The sequence below is a fragment of the Hordeum vulgare genome, chromosome 3H (genome assembly GCF_904849725.1).
Source record: "Hordeum vulgare subsp. vulgare chromosome 3H, MorexV3_pseudomolecules_assembly, whole genome shotgun sequence".
Taxonomy (NCBI): Eukaryota; Viridiplantae; Streptophyta; class Magnoliopsida; order Poales; family Poaceae; genus Hordeum; species Hordeum vulgare.
The window spans coordinates 201,159,902-201,178,433 of record NC_058520.1 but is presented as its reverse complement, the minus strand read 5'-3'; the positions used below and the strand labels follow the sequence as shown (position 1 = coordinate 201,178,433).

The following is an 18,532-nucleotide window of genomic DNA, read 5'->3' as shown; positions in this document are numbered from 1 at the left end:
TCATTATATCTTCATTACTAATTTACACATCCTCTTAATTTGTCCCAAAATGAGTTGCCACATCAATGAAATGTACATTAACAAAAACAATGTTTATATTTTAAAAGAACAAGAATAATAAAATTATGAATTGTTTTGATGGGAAAACAGTAATAAAACCACATCATACCCCGCTGAAAAAGCATGCATGCATCATAGTCATCGTAGTCACACTATAAATCCTTCCACGCATCAAACCTCTACTTAAAACTTTACAAATCTTACCATTTTATGCAAAATGGAACCATTGGTTATTTTCTTGACAATCCATTGTTAAAATTTGATTGCATGGATTTTAGGAAGTAAATAAAAGAAACATAAATAGTGCACAATAGAAGCATGAGCAAAACCGGTAGTAATTTAAAATATGATAGTAATATTATATTCATATTAAAGTTTGCCATAACGCGAAAACGGGTCCACGTGAGAGCATTTTAAGCTATCACATCCTATTCACATTTTACCCACTACCAAAACTCGAGATAATTACTTTACAAATCCTCTTCGTTGCCCCTAGATAAATCAGATATTTAAACAAGTGAGCAAAAAGAAAGATCAAATCTCCACCGTAGGGACTGATCTAGTGGGGTTCCATGGATGCCATGGCAACCTGTCCTAAAATGCAAAATAATGTATTCCATGCACTTAGGCACTAGCGGTCTAGCATTCTAAAATCCATTTTAAGATTATATTTGTTTAAGACTGCGACGATCTAGACAAAATATATACTAGTATAGGGATGTTCAAAACGGTGTCTAGACTCATCTAAATCCAATGACTAATAAAATCACAACAAGTAGTAAAAAGAATCAAACAAATTTGAAACCTTTTTGCAAGCAAGCTTGAGTGCACCAGGTGGGTGCAAAATTTCATGGGTAAACAACGTTTGAGGGGCTCATGCCAAAAAAAGATAAAATCGGTTATGAACAACATTTTTACTATTTTAAACGATTTTACTGTTTACGGTTGGGAGCATATATGGCATGGGTACATAAACGCCGCGTCCTTACTGGTATATTATTATTATTATTTTACAAAATTTGAATGGTTTTACTGAAGTCACGTTGTAACGTATAAATGGCGATGGTCCTAGTTTGATGAGCCGAGATCCGGCGCTACTCGCGGCAATAATCACCTTGAATTCATTTGAAACGTTCGTCTACCGGAGGCTGGCCTCTTCCACTCACATGCCGGAGCGCCGGGCCCATGCGTAAGGCGAGGTGTCATGTAGTAGTACAAGCAGCAGCAGCTGCAGCAGCGGAGTAGTGTACTGTTGGCAGGTGGCAGCAATGGAGATGGTAATTTACCAACCCCCTTTCATTGATGCGTCTCAAAAGCATTGCCCAAAACCACCCGGCCAGCACGAAGAGCCGCCTGCAAACTACCGGAGTACGTAGTACTGCTACCCAGGACGACCCGGATGCTCACGGTCCTACGCGCGTTGAACGCACCCGGCCCACGGTGCACCGGCGCCAAACCAGTCATTGACTCGAGTGCTCCGCTCCGCACCGGCGCATGGACCGGGCGCAGCTCACGGAACCCCTCGCGAAGGCTGCAGCCTTCTTTTATCCAGGGAGCGGAAGGAGGGGGAGTAGTGGTGGGCGTGGATATCTGGGAGAGGCTTGCCGGCCGTGGGGAAAACGATCGGCACGTAAAAACCCCGCCCAACCCAACCACCTGCCGGGCCCACGCTACGTGGACCCGCGGCGTCAGTGATGAGCCCGTCTGTCGATCGGGGAGGGGAAGCCAAGTGGGTGGGGTAGCACGGGACGCGCCTGACGCCAACGCAGCCCGCCGAGCTCCCCTGGCCCCACGCGTCCGGCCCGGATCGACGCTCCCACCCAACGGACGGCCGCGATCCGTCCCCCTCATGGATAGCAAGCCTCCGCCCGTTTTTACAATCCTGCCCTCCCCCTCCGCTGCTACAAGAAGGGGGGCCGGTGCCGGGGCTGGGTCTAGGGAGGGGAGTGTTGTTCGAGGAGAGGGGAGGGGGAGAGACGAGCGAGAAGAAGGGGAAAGAAAAAGAAAAGCCAGGGGGGCGAACGGCCAAGCCTTCTTCCTCCCTTGCGCCCTCGGTAATGGACGAATCTAGGGTTCTAGTACTGTAGTAGATTAGATCGTCCTTCCCTTCGCCTTCTTGGTTGCCCGGTTTCGTTCGACGGATTTCTTGGTCAGGGGTTTATTTCCCCCCCTCCTCTTCTGTTGCGATTCTTCTTCCTCTCTTTTTCCTTGGATCTTTTTTTTCCGGCGGAGGTCACGCATTTGTGTGCATGTTCCCCGGGGCGTTGGATTTGGGATCAGGTCCCGTTCGCCCGCCTTCTCGGTGTGTTTTGGTGGGGTTTTCGGCCCTCTTCTCTTCTTTTTGCTCCCAAGAGTTTTCACTTTTCTGTTTCTTTTTTCCTCCCAACAACAAGATATGTGCCGCCGGTTCCCCTCCCGGGTTCTCGTTTGGCCCTTCTTATCTTCATCTTCTCCTGCTACTTATTTGAGTCCTCGGTGCTTTGTATGTAGTCTGTAGGCGTAGGGTTTTTCGTTTTGCTTCTTGTCCTATGTCAGAGGGCGTATTTTATTTTTTTCAAACAAAAAAAATTCAAACTTTTGGGGGTTTTCTCTGCAGTGAAAGAAATTCTGGGGTTTTTTCAGAGGTTTCTCGGTGGTCTGATTTCCCATCTGCTGTAAAAAAATTAACTTCTTTTCCCCCTATTGAGTCTGGTCTGGTCTATTCTTGGGTACCATTACTGAGCATTTAATACGATCAATGCTTTCTTTATATCTTTGATTGATTGGAGGTTTTCTGTCTGCAACTTTGCATCTCTGTTCCCATAGACTCAAGGCAAAGCGTCTAGTCTTTTTGAGCCTTTCTCTCTTGATGTTTGGATCTTTCTGCCAAACTTTCCTGTATTCCTACACTAACATCATTGTTGAATGACTTACTTATTTCACTTGTTTGTGTGCAGCAGACTAGTTCAGCGGTTCGGCTCCTCCGGACTGTTCCCTGTTTCCCCAAGTAAGTACACCATGTTATCATGTTTTTACTGTTTTATTAATCCCTGTGTTCTGAGTAGGACCTGCTATGTGAGCTCTCCCCTGTTAATATTGCTGATGCCTGCTAGTATATGAGTTCTCCCCTGTTATATACTCCCTTCGTCCCAAAATAACTGTCCCAAGCTTTACATTTGAGACAGTTATTTTTAGACAGAGGGAGGATGAGTTACGTTTGTGATATACTCCGGACTACTTACCTTATTATTTTGCTCCTACCTGATTATAGCACAAATATTGCTGATGCCTGAGTAGGCAGTATATTATTTTGCCGTAGCTGATTTGATAGTACTCCCTCCATTCCTAAATATAATACCTTTTAGAGATTGCACTATGAACTATATACGGATATATATAGACATATTTTAAAGTGTAGATTCATTCATTTTGCTTCGTAGGTAGTCTCCTAGAAAAATCTCTAAAAGGTCTTATATTTAGGAACGGAGGGAGTACTTGTCAAGTTTGCATGTTTGGTTACCTTCCTTTATAAGCATTCATATGCATTTACTCTCACACTGGAATGACCTTATCTCCTTGGATAAAAGAAGAAAGAATGTAGTTAAATCTGTCAGCAAAGTATTACCATTGTTTTATTTGCTTAAATTATTACCTTTAATAAGGAATGGAGGTGCTTGGTCTGCTTATATCAATCCTAACATGAAAGGAAAGTAAAAGATGTTTTTTTGTGTCTTTGTATTTTGAATTGATGTTTTCTTGCCATATATATGCCTTGTTGGTTTTAATTAAGATTTAATTTCAATAAACATAAAAATACTTTCACTTGTACCACCATTACATTGTATATTGTATCTGTGTTTGTCTGTTAGGTAAGTTATTTCACTTGTTTTTGTGCAAAACTTCTCCTTAACTGCTTGAGTTATGCAATTTGTACTCGTGTACTGTTGGATGCTGATTAACTGATGTACTGTCAGATGGAGTCGCATGTTGTTGAGGGTGATGACCTGCCACCGCCACCACCTCTCCCACCAAATGCAGAGCCGGTAAAAGCTCAGTCGGCTGATGACTTGCCGCGGCCGCCACCCCTGCCGCCTGTCAAGCCTGAAGAAGCAAAGAAGATATCAAAGCCTAGGAGAGCCCTGATTGCTCGTCCTGGTTTTGGCAAGAGGGGAAATCCTATACAGCTTGTTACCAATCATTTCAAAGTTTCGTTGAAGACAACAGATGAGTTCTTCCACCATTACTATGTATGCCTCTATCCTTGTTCACTTTGTTGTATGTCTGTCCTTGTTTACTTCGTTTGATGTTGAATTACTTGTGCTACCATCTGATGTCATTCCTCCTTGTTTAATTGAATGCAGGTAAATCTGAAGTATGAAGATGACAGGCCTGTTGATGGAAAAGGTGTTGGTAGAAAAGTCATTGATAAACTGCAGCAGACTTATGCATCTGATCTAGCTCATAAAGACTTTGCCTATGATGGTGAAAAGAGTCTTTTTACCATTGGCGCCCTTCCACAAATCAACAATGAGTTTGTTGTGGTTCTTGAAGACTTTTCCACTGGAAAGTAATTTACTCTCGTTGCCCTGGTCTAATATTGTCTTGCTGTTTCTATGTGTTCTTGCATGTAACTTTCTTGCTTTTAGGTTGTGTTTTGTTGTTTCTTTGCCTTGTTGTTGCTCATGTAACTTTGTTGCTTTTAGGACTCCTGCAAATGGCAGCCCTGGAAATGACAGTCCAGGAAATGACAAGAAGAGAGTGAAAAGGCCATATCAGACTAAAACTTTCAAGGTGGAGTTAAGCTTTGCAGCTAGAATCCCCATGAGTGCTATTGCAATGGCACTAAAAGGACAGGAATCAGAGCACACGCAAGAAGCCATTCGGGTTATTGATATCATATTGAGGCAACACTCTGCCAAACAGTATGTTTCTATATGCTTCTGAATGCTAATTTACTGTTCCTGATTTTTTATTCTCAGCGTTGATGCCATGATAATTCTGATATAATTTCCTTCTGTATATTTCTTTTTGTCTGCAGGGGCTGCCTGTTAGTCCGTCAGTCATTTTTTCACAACAATCCTTCAAACTTTGTGGACTTGGGTGGAGGGGTAATGGGCTGCAGAGGTTTCCACTCAAGCTTTCGAGCCACACAGAGTGGGCTTTCTCTCAATATTGGTATGCTATGTTGTCAATGAGCCCAATTCTGTATAATCTTGTTACTGCATTTTAAATTATGTGACAGTTTATATTTACAGTTACTGCTTAATTTTGCAGATGTTTCTACCACAATGATTGTGAAACCTGGACCTGTTGTTGATTTTCTGCTGGCCAACCAGAAGGTTGACCACCCTAACAAAATTGATTGGCCTAAGGTAAGATTTCTCTTTAAGTTGCTTACGAAAACCATTTATCATATGTGTATGTATGTGTATATACCTCTATACATATATAAACTCTGTTTGCTATTATAGGCCAAGCGTGCACTCAAGAATTTAAGGATAAAAACAAGCCCAGCAAATACAGAATACAAGATTGTTGGTTTGAGTGATAGGAACTGTTATGAACAAATGTGAGTGAGCATATTGACATTTGTTGTATAAATCATGCTTAATTAATTGTTTGTACTTGTTGCTGCACATCTTTGCATTGTAGTTTTAATTGATAGCGCTTTTTAGATGCTTTTATAGTTTTGTGCAGCTTTCATTATTTTTAAAATAACTTGGTAATTCTTATGCCTAGGTTTTCCCTCAAGCAAAGGAATGGTGGGAATGGTGAACCTGAAGCAATAGAAATATCTGTGTATGATTACTTTGTGAAGAACCGTGGGATTGAGCTTAGGTACTCTGGTGATTTCCCTTGTATAAATGTTGGGAAACCTAAGCGGCCAACGTATTTTCCCATCGAGGTTTGATTTGACTATTCTTGTAATTCAAATTCTTAGCTGTCCCTTATTTGTGCAATTACCTGATGAATCTGCCTGTGTTTGCCAGCTCTGCCAGCTGGTGCCTTTGCAAAGGTACACCAAATCTTTGAGTACCCTACAAAGATCATCTCTTGTTGAGAAGTCCAGGCAGAAGCCTCAAGAGAGGATGTCAGTTTTGTCTGATGTGAGTGACTTGTTTATTATGTCTCAGTACCTAGTTGTAGGTTTGTTATTAACTGTTTCATCAATGTCAATTTGGCAGGTGCTGAAGCGCAGCAGCTATGATACAGAACCCATGCTGAGGGCATGTGGAATTTCAATAGCTCAAGGTTTTACACAGGTGGCTGGTAGGGTACTGCAGGCTCCCAAGGTCAGTCACAACTGTCTGCTCCATATCTTATTTAGTCATCATTTGTGCTCGTGAAGCCCTTATGCAGCTTGATTGAATACTGTAATGTAGCTCAAAGCTGGAAATGGTGAAGATATTTTCACAAGGAATGGGCGTTGGAATTTCAACAACAAGGTCAGCTTGCTTTCACTGCATTCTGCGTCTACCTTTTTATACTGCATTTGTCATCCATAACTTTGCTAGTTCTGCTTCTGCAGAGGCTTGCTAGAGCTTGTGTCGTGGACAGATGGGCGGTGGTTAACTTTTCAGCTAGGTGTAACACCGTCAACCTTGTCAGTGACCTCATCAAGTGTGGGGCCATGAAGGGCATTGTAGGTTTTCCATTAACCTGACCATTCATTTCCTGAAATGTGTTTGCACTCACTTTTTAAAAATTTGCAGACAGTAGAAAAACCTCATACGATAATTGAAGAGAATGGTGCAATGAGACGTGCACCTGCTCCAAAAAGGGTTGAGGATATGTTTGAGCAAGTGAAGTCTAAACTTCCTGGGGCTCCCAAGTTTCTGTTGTGTGTCCTTGCCGAGAGGAAGAACTCTGATGTTTATGGTTGGTTCTAGAAAGTTCTAATTGTATCCCTTCAGCAAGTGTAGGACAATCATCTGTATCATCCAGTTATTTTTCTTTAATAGGTCCATGGAAGCGAAAATGCCTTGCTGACTTTGGGATTGTCACTCAATGTGTGGCCCCAACAAGGGTCAATGACCAATATCTGACAAATGTTTTGCTGAAGATCAATGCAAAAGTTTGTGCTCCCCAGATCTTATTCTTATTGAAACAGTGCTTACATTATCGTCTTCTTTTTACTAATCCTTTGTGTAATCAGCTTGGTGGAATGAACTCACTGCTACAAATTGAAATGTCCCCAAGTATACCTCTTGTATCAAAGGTCCCAACTCTCATCTTGGGAATGGATGTGTCCCATGGATCCCCTGGACAGTCTGATATACCATCCATTGCAGCAGTACGCTACTAAATTGACACTTTATGCATTACAGTACTTCCAAATCTAAGATAACACAACTAGTATGCACAATTTTGACAATCACTAACTCTTACATGTGATGTTTGTTTCTATTTTGATTATAGGTTGTTGGTTCTCGAGAATGGCCCCTTGTCTCGAAATATAGGGCTTCAGTGCGCTCGCAGTCACCAAAGCTAGAAATGATAGATTCATTGTTCAAGCCACAAGGAACTGAAGATGATGGCCTTGTTCGGTAAGATATTTTTTTGTTATTTGTTCAGTTGTCCATACAAGTGTACCATGATGGTTCTCTTGATGTTTTCTTTTTCTATTGCTATTACAAACTGTTTCAGGGAGTGTCTCATTGACTTCTACACCAGTTCTGGAAAGAGAAAACCAGATCAGATCATCATCTTCAGGTTTGTCATACTTGTAAATGTCACTGGTTGATATTGGAGAGAAATGCTAGGGTCATTCAGTTGTGTAGAATGGTTGCCTGATTTTCTTGAGGACACTTGTGTGCGGCTGTTTTGTTTTAGATGTTGATTTGTATCTTCATTGCAGGGATGGTGTTAGCGAGAGCCAGTTTAATCAGGTGCTGAACATCGAATTAGATCAAATTATTGAGGTACTGTTCATGTGGTTCTAGTTGGGCTCATATTATACTATACAAGAGTCCCATTTGCTGCCTATTGCACACCTGACTTGATGTTTATTCCTTCTGGTGCAGGCCTGCAAGTTCTTGGATGAAAATTGGAACCCCAAGTTCACACTGATTGTTGCTCAGAAGAATCACCACACAAAGTTTTTCATGCCTGGATCTCCTGACAATGTCCCTCCTGGTAACATACACTGCTTGTCTGCTGTATTTAATCCAATTATAGCGTTTTGATTGTCAAATTGTTCCATCATAATATTAATGTATGAACGTTGACATTCTTCAGGCACTGTTGTTGATAATGCTGTCTGCCATCCAAGGAATTATGACTTTTACATGTGCGCTCATGCTGGAATGATTGTAAGTATTCTATCTGGTGCTTCATTTTTTGCTTGTTAAATGTTTTGCCCTAGTGCTGTTATGTTTGTGATCTATGCCATTTCATCCTAAGTACATGCTGGCTCAAAGTTTCAAACCATCTTTAGCTAGCATTCTCATTGTTTGCTCTATTGCTTGTTTGTCATTTATGCCGTTTTCTACTGAATATAGACAAAAATAGAAGTTATATATGACTGGTAGTTCCCTTGGTCAGTTAATACTGGCCCGTCTGTCTTTGATCCATTTGTTAATGGTACATTTTGTAAGAGAATATTACATTGTGGTCGGAGCATTTAGCATATAGTAAGTACAGTGCAATAAACTCTGGTTTGGTCACGTTTTTAGTATTTTATTTGTATAATTTGGTATTGGATCATATGCATCACTCTATCCAGTTCTTTTTCATCCATGGCATGTCAAATCATTGTTGAATGACTTCCAGTTGTTTTGGCTAGGCCTGGCTTTCTGTTGTAGTGTTGTTGTTTATACCTTTGTGACCACTTCCAGTTTGTTGAGGTGTATGCTTGGTAAAGCTAATCTTATTTGTGTGTTGCAGGGGACAACAAGGCCAACACATTACCATATCCTGCATGATGAGATACACTTTGCCGCGGATGACCTGCAGGATCTTGTGCATTCGCTCTCTTATGTGTACCAAAGGAGCACAACAGCAATATCAGTTGGTGAGTTTTGCCCTTCTGTGTTTGTTTTTGCATCTGCAAAGCTTCCAACTGTTGTTACTTTTGTGAATCCTGTGCTGACTTTTCAACCTGGTTGTGCTTCCTTGCAGTTTCTCCAATCTGCTATGCACATCTTGCAGCTGCTCAGGTGGCGCAGTTCATAAAGTTTGATGAGATGTCCGAGACGTCGTCGAGCCAGGGTGGTGGCCACACCTCTACTGCCAGCGGCCCGGTGCAGGAGCTGCCTCGTCTCCATGAGAAAGTCCGCAGCAGCATGTTCTTCTGCTGAGCGCTAGTCGCACTTGCGCGTTCCAACTTTTGGTGATGCGCTTATCTAATACCAGTATGTAGTGATGGTAGTAGTGGCCCCTTTGATGACCTGTTGGACACCTGGGATGTTGTGTTCCTAAGCTTGCTGCCACACTTTGGTGCCTCAGAACCTTTGGATTATGATAGTATGGTGCTGTTGAACCGTCAAATTTGCACCTTTGAATTATGTTAGTATGGTGCTGTTGAACCTTCAAATTTGCACCTTTGAATTATGTTAGTATGGTGCTGTTGAACCTTCAAATTTGCTGCTTTACGTCTCTATGCTTGCTTGGTTCGTTTTTCTTTCTGTGTGCTTGCTTGGTGCTGTTGAACCTTCAAATTTGCTGCTTTCCATCTCTGCTTGTGCTGAATCTAGAGTGGGTAGAGTGTGCTAAATATATGGCTTTCGTGTTCCATCTCTTTGCTGTTTTATGGCTACAAGTCCAAATATTCATATTAAGAAAGCTTACACATATTCGTCCCCTCCCCTTTGGCTCCTTGTCGCTCCTGCGGATGGCTTGGGAGTGAAACCAGCTGCAGCCGCCAGCGTAACAGCCATTGTCCCTCCTATCCTCGCTGTCGCCGGGCAAAACCCTCCGCCCCTTCCTCCTCTCTTGGATTTGGGTGACACGGTCCTCTTGAATCGATGGGGGTTCATGCGTTGGTGAGGGTGCTCGTGGCCGTGGCCGCGTGGTGAGGTGCGCTCTCGGTGGCCTGGCCAGCGGAGGTGTGGGTGCGCGGCGTTGGGTCATGGAGGTTAATGAGGTGGGGCCCGTGTGGCGGGCTTGAGCTACGGGTGTCGTTGATGCGTGGAGGTCAGGACACTGCTATGGTTCTGCACGACGCCAGCAAGTGGAGGCCTGAAGGGAGGTGTGTCGGCGGCTGCAGGTGGAGGATCTGGCGTGTTTGGCGGATCTGGCGCCCCGGCGTGGTTCCGAGGGGTGCAGAGGCGCGGAAGGCGAGCGTAGGGTTTGATGGTGGTGATGTTTGGTGGGCTTGTCGACGTCAATGCATGATGATGTGCGGCTTAGGTGGTGATGAAAACCATGTTTTGGCTGTCATTGACCTTTTTGAAGCATCATTGCTTGTTCTCTCACCCCTCCGGTGCGGATTTGACCATTTCGGTCTCTCCCGAGGGAAACCTTAATCTGTGATCGGATGATGACGACGCCTTGATGTCGTATTCCCTCTTGAGGGCTTCGTTTTGGAAGCTTGGCGTCGGTGAGTGGGACCGATGGACGGCGGGTGTGGCGTCCAGACTTTTGTGACAACGATGATGGTGGGAGCGATGTCGGCGACGCGGCAATGGTTGCGGTAGTGGGCTCTTTTTGGGTGTGTTCACGGTTTTGTCTCGGTTTGTTTGTTGCTATGGAGTCTAGCTGTGGCGGCGGGGCACTGCGGTATACGACTGACTGTAGATAGCCCGTTCGGCGATCTTTCGTGACGTCAGCCGTGCCTGGTTTTGTCCTACAGAGTTCTTCGTCAGAATCGGAGCTGCGTTGTTGGGTCGTAGGTCGACGTGTCGTCGATAAGGATGGGCTTTGTCCTAAGTGTGTCAGTCTATAGGAGTGGGCTAAGCCCTTGTTGTATCGATTTTTGCCTAATTTTTCGTGATTAACCGGATAATTCTCTTCTGTTTATTTAATAAACGAGGTAATCTTTGCCTTCGTTTTGATTTTTTTTTTCATATTATTACTTGGTAGGCTGCTATGAGATTGTTTTAGGTAGAAAAGTTAGAAGCTGAAGTCGGCCGAACCTTGTAGGCCACATGTCTTACTGTTGTCCCTTGGCAAGCCTTGTGTGCGTTGTGATTTGCAGCTATATGTTTTTGCCGCATCAGGCGCGAGCAATGGATGTGTGCTTGTTTGTCTCTTTACCTATTCTGTCTAAGTCCTCCTTTGATTTGTAGTATTTTTGTAGGAATTGTGTAGGATCCTTGGTTTGTAAGATCTTTGAATGGGTAAAGAGATGTCATTCAATCAAAGCATGCTAACAAATGAATTTTATCATCAGAGGCCTTGTTTGATAGCAAAGTACTTTTTAGTTTTCTAGGAGTACTACAGTTAACAATAAAAGTCTATTAAAAACATCTCCAATAGCCTTTGTATATTGAATTGATAAACATTTCTTATAGCAAGAGGCGAGAGAAGGTTTACAAAGCCAACATTTTTTATTTATTTTGGTAGCTTATGTATATTAAATTGCTATATTTGCATAAAACACACAATGACATGTGGGGACAGTTTGTCATAAACACATTGCACACTAGATACATACATGTACTAGTAAGCCGTGCTACGCTACGAAACTACATCAAAGAAAAACTAAAAGTAGTTTATCTTCGTGTGGTTATAGAAAAAATGCATTCAAAATAGTCTAAAGTTCCCTCGCAAAAAGAGACTAAAGTCACACAAAAAACAAGTTGTTCTTTGTTTCCTTATTGTATGTATTAAAGGAAATTTCTACTAATATTACTATACACAGTATTGATGTACTTTGCAACGTAAGCTAAAACACCAACTATATGTTTTCTTGTCGCATATCACATTAACATTATATACCTTGTCATATGTTTATGTCGAAGACCAAAACTGTAGCACATTCAGAAGGTTGGGATAATTAATATTTAATCTCTTAAGCGATTTAGTAGGGGCGGACATGATTTTGAGGAACTCCGATGGAGAGATTACTTAAATGTTAAATGTATATTAAGATGTATAGGAAATTTTACAATGTGTATAAAAATTTTAGACATCAAAACATATAATAAAAAAAATCCTGTATTTTTTTGTAGGTTGTTAAACATGTATTTGAAAACTATTTTTTAACATAATATAGGCACAAACGCTCATATACACGTGCATACACTCACTCTTATGAACGTACACACACATACTTTATCCTTATGAGCACGTCCGAAAAACTGAGCCGGCATATCATCTTGAAATTTACAAAATCACCGTAGACACTTCATCGTCAACGGTAACGTCTCCTCCAATTGAATGTGCATCGTCGAAAATCCTGAAATAAATCCAGGAATAAATGCGAGCATCAGGATTTGAACCGTGATGGATTGAGAATACCAGAATCTCTCTAACCATCCAACCACAAGTTGATTCGCTGTATTTGAAAATTATTGAACGTGTATACATAAATGTACAATGCATACAAAAAATATAGACATGTGTTCAAAGAAATACTCCCTCACGTCGATGGACGCCACCCCGCCATGCCGTCGTCGTCCTCTCCTAGATAACATCATCCTCACCTCAGCATGCGCCACTACTTCACACCCTTGCCATGTCGCACCGATGCCAACCACTCCTCCATGCTGTCGTCGTTGAACGCACGCCGCTGCACACACCCTTCAAGCCCCACATACCTTGAGTTCCCATCCTGCTCATGCTCGGGGTGTCTGCGCGAGTGATCGGGCCCTCACTATGGATGTCAGCGCAAAAATGGAACCGCCACTGTACGGTGACCACCGGAGACAAGATCGGAGGGCACGGAGAAGAACGCAGAGGATTTGCTGGCGGTCGAACACCCTGCCGCCCAAACGACTTTTCCTGTTTTTCTTTTTGAGGTCGAACTCAATCGGCTGAGCCAAATACACAGGAGGGAGAGTGGTCTTATAGGTGCGCGCTCTGACATGCCAAGTTGCGCTCCGACGCACACACTCCGACCCCGTCTCACACGCTCCGGCTCGCGTGCGCCCGTCGTGCACGTATGTGATCAACGCGGCATATTCTCATGCTCGACGCGGCAACACCACTTGAGCTTGCGCCAACTAACGCACACACACACGCACACACCCTAGGACATGCACACACGCACCTAGTCCGCCATAGGTCGGACCTGACGCGCCCAACGCACGCACACACACGCGCACATGACCGACTCCGTAGTGGCTTATTGCCAACATTTTCCTCCTCCATGAACCCGACCACGTGGTCCACGTCCACGAGCCGGCATTCCTCGACTTCACGACGCTCCTATGCTCTGCCTCCACGAGACCACACCCATGTTCCCGACGCCGAATCGTATAACAAGTGTTCGCTGGCAGTGACCAGCGCCACCGGGATCGACGAGCCACCCGAGTAGGCCAGGCACCCGGGCCAGAGAGCTTACCAGTTTGAGCCTCGTACTAGGGGCCTAGGGCTCGCCGGAGCACCGAGGTCAGCCTCGATCGTCGTCGGCTAGCGTTTCACTAGCTTGGTCCGGTTCATGTTTAGCATGTCCTGTGAACTTGTTGTCTCAATCGTCGCTGTCATTATTGAGGAAATCGATAACTGGTAACTGCTCGGTTGGCTTGGGAGTAGCAATTAATCGGTGAATCGGTCTATTAACTGGATTAACCGGTTGACCATTAATCGGTAGATCAAATATGAAGCTGCCAACATATGTCTAGCTCTTTATGTATTATATCATACTTCCATGGTCCCAGCTATGTAATGTACAAAAATATTATACGGTATGCATATAAAAAACATAGGCAGGAGGTAAAATTGATAATCCTTATGCATGCAAACATGCAAAATCACAAAATTCAAAAGTACCAATTAAACATTTAAACTTGTCCACGTACTTACCAAGATATAAACAATACTATGCTAAAATAACAACCCATAGCAATAGTTCCATCCACTAATCTATGGATTTGTAAGTTGCAATCTAATAATCTATGAATGTTGGATTCCCCAATGAGAGGGGAAGATGGTAGTACCTTTGTCACTGGTGACGGATGGAGGAAGGGCTTGGGGAGTAGCCGTCGGGAGGGGATAGGGAGAAGTGGATGGGTCAGGCGACGGGGTGCAGCCCTCGAGACAGGATGTGAGTAGCCAACAGGAAGGTATGAGGTCCATGCATGCAACTCAAGCGATGAAGGTGTTGGATCTTGAAGATTTAGTGCATGCTTATCATCAACGAGGATCTCGACACACACTAGCTAGGTCGAGAGGGGATGAAACGAGCGCGAGGGGACAAGAGGAGGTCTGAACCCTAGCTATTGAGGAGCAAGAGGGGGTGGGGTGGGTTTATGGCCAAAATTTTGGGTTTTGTTTACCCACTAGTTAGCGGGCCAGTAGCGATTAATCGGTCTGACAAGGGATTAATCGGCCTAACAAGTGATTAATCGGTTTGATAGACCTATTAATCGGTCTGACAAGTTAACATGATGAATAGGTGCTATTCGATTCGGCCACCCAACGAGTAGTGATTAACTGATAAGTTAACTGATTAATCGGATGAATTCTTGAACAGTGGTGGCTGCTGTTGTGGTTTGTAGAAACGAACGCTGCACATAGGTGTTCAAAATTTAAAACGTGTGAGGATGGTAATTGGATAGCAGGCTGGAGGATGGTCAATGGAAAAGAGCAGTCGTGGACTCCACACTATCAAGTTTGAGTCCTACTGTTTGCATTTTATTTTAATACATGTTGGGCCTCATGGGTAGAAGAGTGGATGGGTGAGTGAATTCATCACCAACTCAAGTCTTTATAAGTAGGAAAGATATATATACTAGCACAACTCGCGTTCACGTATACATGCGTACACGCGTACACTTGCACACATGTAACACATACACATACGTACGCATGCAGCACACATACGTACACATGCAGCACACATACATACATGTACACAAAAAACACGTACATGTATACACACATACAAAGCGCACGCGCAACACACTAGTACACGAACCCACTTGTCATTGAGACAAAGTGAAGCTTTAGAAGGCTTGCTAAATTCATAAAGTGGTCTTTGACTTGGCAAATATGCAAAGTGTGGATGCAAATATAGCAAGTTGTATTAAAAAAATGTGGAGGACAACTTATACAAAGGCTGTTGGAGAAGATTTTTTGACCAAAATTTATAAAATAACAAGTGAGTGCAAATATACGAAGGCTGTTGAAGATGCTCTGATTTTTAACAAATGAATCTTTAACATCGTTAAAGTTTTCAATAGTATCACCATTACAAGAGAATTGTGTTATTTCAATACAAATTAAGTTTGTAAACACCATATTTTTGCTTGCTTTTGAAGATTGGAACCCTATTTGCTATCAAAAGGACTCTATAATATGGTTCACCTCCAGCATTGGTTACTAGGTTGAGGAGATGGGAAGTGTATAGCCACCATTGCAGATGGAAGAGGTATACACACATGAGCGGTGATGGTGGAGGCAGGAGTACGGTGTTGACGATTGAGGATTTGGTTAGTTGTGGCGGGGGCAGGGGTACGGTGTTGACTGCCGACGAATCAGGATTTGGCGCAAAGAGTGGTGCTGACGATAAAGATGTTGGTGGGCCTGCATAAAAAATACGTTCCTAGTAAATGTGATTGTTGACGAACTAAGTCCATTACCTCTTCCGTATCAAAATAAATGTCTTAAATTTAGTATGACTTTGTATTAGAGTTAATATAAAGTATAGACAGTTATTTTAGGACGGAGGAAGTATGAAATAAACAGTCAAAGATAAATATAAAATCACATCCTTCATTTGCATAAAAAAGAAGAACGAAGTAAGACCAACGTGACGCTTCTCAAACTTAGTAGTGACTTACTCTTGGCTAGCTCCTGGCCGCAGTCCATAACATTCCAAAAGAATTCTGGAATTTTCTTTGTCCTTGCGAGAATCTGAGTAGAATCCTTTGAAGTTTTATCCTAGTATTCGAATAGAGATTGAATAATACGATGTTACCGAAATGCTACATATGGGTTTTGGTTGCACTTGAAATTGTATTTGGATTTAAAATACCCGAAAAATTCTTCAGTTCATACAAAAGAGAAGGTAATGTGACTTCTTCAAAATGAATTATTTATTTGAAGTTAAAAAATAGTTTGGAATTTATGTGGACCCCAAGATTATTTTTAGGGAGTTATTATAAGGCCGCAAATAGTCTTTCTAAAATAAAATGATTTAATAAAGTTTAGTTTGGGCCAAAGTTAATTCTCCTAAGCCCAGTATACTTATTTTCGTTACATATGATTTTCCAAGAATTTTCAGAGTTTGTGCACGAGGATTTTCGCTTGACAGGCTGGTTTGACGATGCTGTACTAACTCATTTTTCCTTGGTTCTTAATATTCATCAGACATGAGCAACTGAGCATAACTCTTGATTGAACTCTATACATTTGCATCATAAACTTCAATAACATTCCCAGTTTCTGTTCTCCAGAGGTTCATTCAGCCCATTAAGGTGAAGACATGGGGAGCTGTCAAGTTTTCTGCACGATGTAATGTTCAATATCTTGTCAGACGCCATTTTGAAAATAAATAAATAAATCTTTTCAGGCGCGTTAGCCAATCTGGTGCTAAGAAGGGAACTGTAAGTTCACCTTTCACCTAATCTTGGTCTTTCTTCAAAAAAGAAAAATGTTATCGACCAACCAGTTTTATTTGCAGGAAATGACCGAATGTGTTGCTTTTATTAAGGAGAGGCATCAAGTGAAACGGGAGCCTCTGACAAAAAAGGTGGAGGCCATGTTTCAGCAGATAAAAGCAAAGTCATCACGAAAACCAGACTTTCTATTTTTCCTGTGCGTTCTTCATGAGAAGAACTGTGACATCTATGCTACCTCAGCTTTGCAAGTAAGCTTTATTATCCCTTTATTTATTATCCAAAACAACAAAGTATTGCAAAAATTATAGTATTGAAAAACTGCAGTATTTTTGTCTATGGGTACTAGATACCACAGTTTTGACATATTAAAGTATTTTGTAGTATTGAAAATACTGTGACGGTGTTTGGTTGCTGCATGTTTACAACTATGTAAAATTAGCTAGCTAGCCGTTTCATAGTAGTTGCAGCAAAGAGCAAAGAGCAAGCTGCATTTCTATGACAAGAAATCCCTGCAGAGGATGGCTCAGATCACTATGACAAGAAAAGACCTACCACTCCAATAGAAGGAAGAAGAAATGCATTGACAGTGAAACCAGCAAAATTATAAATGTCTGAATTTGAAGGTCTGGATCCAGAATCATGTATTCAGAATATGGAGCAATACTTTTCTGCTGCCAGAACACCTATTGAGCACAGGACAAAATTGGCCATTTCTTATCTCAAGGGCCCTGCTATCCAGTGGTGGAGAGGCACATGATATGCTCCAAGTAATGTCCCACGGCACAAGTTTTGCTCTTATCTGTCTGACAGGTTTTCCATTGACTCTGTTTGTGATATAGTCAGCTCCTTCCATGCATCTCAACAAACAACCACTGTTACTGCTTATGTGGAGCAGTTTGAGCAATTAATGAACACCATGAGGAGAGAAAATCCTGGAATTCCTGATTATTACTAAGTTAGAAGTTTTGTGGCAGGCCTGAGTCCATATATTAAGAGTCATGTTCGGTGTTTTAAGCCCAAGGAATGCAGACTATAGTATGGTATGCTAGAAGAATGGAAAGGGCTCAACCACCAGCTCAAACACTGCCAACTAAAACATATGTGCCTCAACCAAGGAGACAGGTGAATTTTGAGCAGCCAAGAACAACTGTTGCCAATACAGTGCCCAACAGAAATACTGTTATTCAACAGGCCAAACAAAATCAAGTATGCTATAAGTGCAGGGAACCATGGGTATCTGGCCATAGACAAGTTTGTAAAATGAGTCAGGAGCTCAAATTCAAGCATTACAAGCTCAGGATACTGACATACCTGAAACTATTTATGTTACAGACTTTGATGACCCAGACCTGGAAAACACTGAACAGCTCACAGAGGACACAATCTTACAGGTGTCTATGCATGCTGCTATGGGAACTGAGGCAGCTAGAAACACTTTCATACTGACAGTTAAAGTGGGCAACACTACTGCTACAACACTGATGGACACTGGCAGTACTTCTACATTCGTTTCACCTGATATGGCTAGTAAGTTGCTGGTCACACCTAGTCCTACTCCTAAGATCAAGGTGGTGGTTGCTAGTGGAGGCATACTCTGGAGTTAATTTGCTGCAAGTAATTGCCCCTATGAAATACAGGGACATCAATTTTCTGATACTTTCAGAGTATTGAAATTAAAGGGGTATGATATGATATTGGGTGTGGACTGGTTAAGGAAATATAGCCCAATCCGGATGGACTTTATTAAAATGGAGATGAAGTTATCTACCAGTGCAGGGCACTTCATAACTTTTGTAGATGAGATTGTACCTCTCATCCCAGTGTTG

At 42.4% G+C, this 18,532-nt stretch overlaps 1 protein-coding gene across 2 annotated transcripts; it reads left to right on the top strand.

The window, feature by feature from the left end:
* The first annotated feature begins 1,994 nt into the window (after window positions 1-1,994).
* On the top strand, window positions 1,995-9,620 carry LOC123443511 (protein argonaute 4A). Of its 2 annotated transcripts, none has more exons than XM_045119900.1 (23): window positions 1,995-2,114; window positions 3,000-3,046; window positions 4,014-4,286; window positions 4,401-4,606; window positions 4,743-4,961; window positions 5,078-5,214; window positions 5,314-5,411; window positions 5,511-5,608; window positions 5,779-5,944; window positions 6,030-6,146; window positions 6,225-6,332; window positions 6,423-6,485; window positions 6,569-6,682; window positions 6,753-6,918; window positions 7,002-7,114; window positions 7,196-7,333; window positions 7,459-7,586; window positions 7,687-7,752; window positions 7,898-7,961; window positions 8,064-8,175; window positions 8,278-8,351; window positions 8,926-9,052; window positions 9,160-9,620. In XM_045119900.1, the coding sequence occupies exons 3-23, from the start codon at window positions 4,014-4,016 to the stop codon at window positions 9,336-9,338; spliced, it is 2,766 nt and encodes a 921-aa protein (XP_044975835.1). In that variant the 5' UTR covers window positions 1,995-2,114; window positions 3,000-3,046; the 3' UTR covers window positions 9,339-9,620. The 2 variants fall into 2 exon arrangements, with proteins under 2 accessions (XP_044975835.1, XP_044975836.1); XM_045119901.1 differs by having other exon boundaries at window positions 2,997-3,046.
* Window positions 9,621-18,532: the final 8,912 nt, after the last annotated feature.

Bases quoted from the DNA above. Each gene is read 5' to 3' on its own strand.
- LOC123443511 (XM_045119900.1), top strand. From the start codon at position 4,014: ATGGAGTCGCATGTTGTTGAGGGTGATGACCTGCCACCGCCACCACCT. The intron at 5,215-5,313 runs GTATGCTATGTT...TTAATTTTGCAG, and splicing joins TGGGCTTTCTCTCAATATTG to ATGTTTCTACCACAATGATT. The intron at 6,147-6,224 runs GTGAGTGACTTG...TCAATTTGGCAG, and splicing joins GGATGTCAGTTTTGTCTGAT to GTGCTGAAGCGCAGCAGCTA.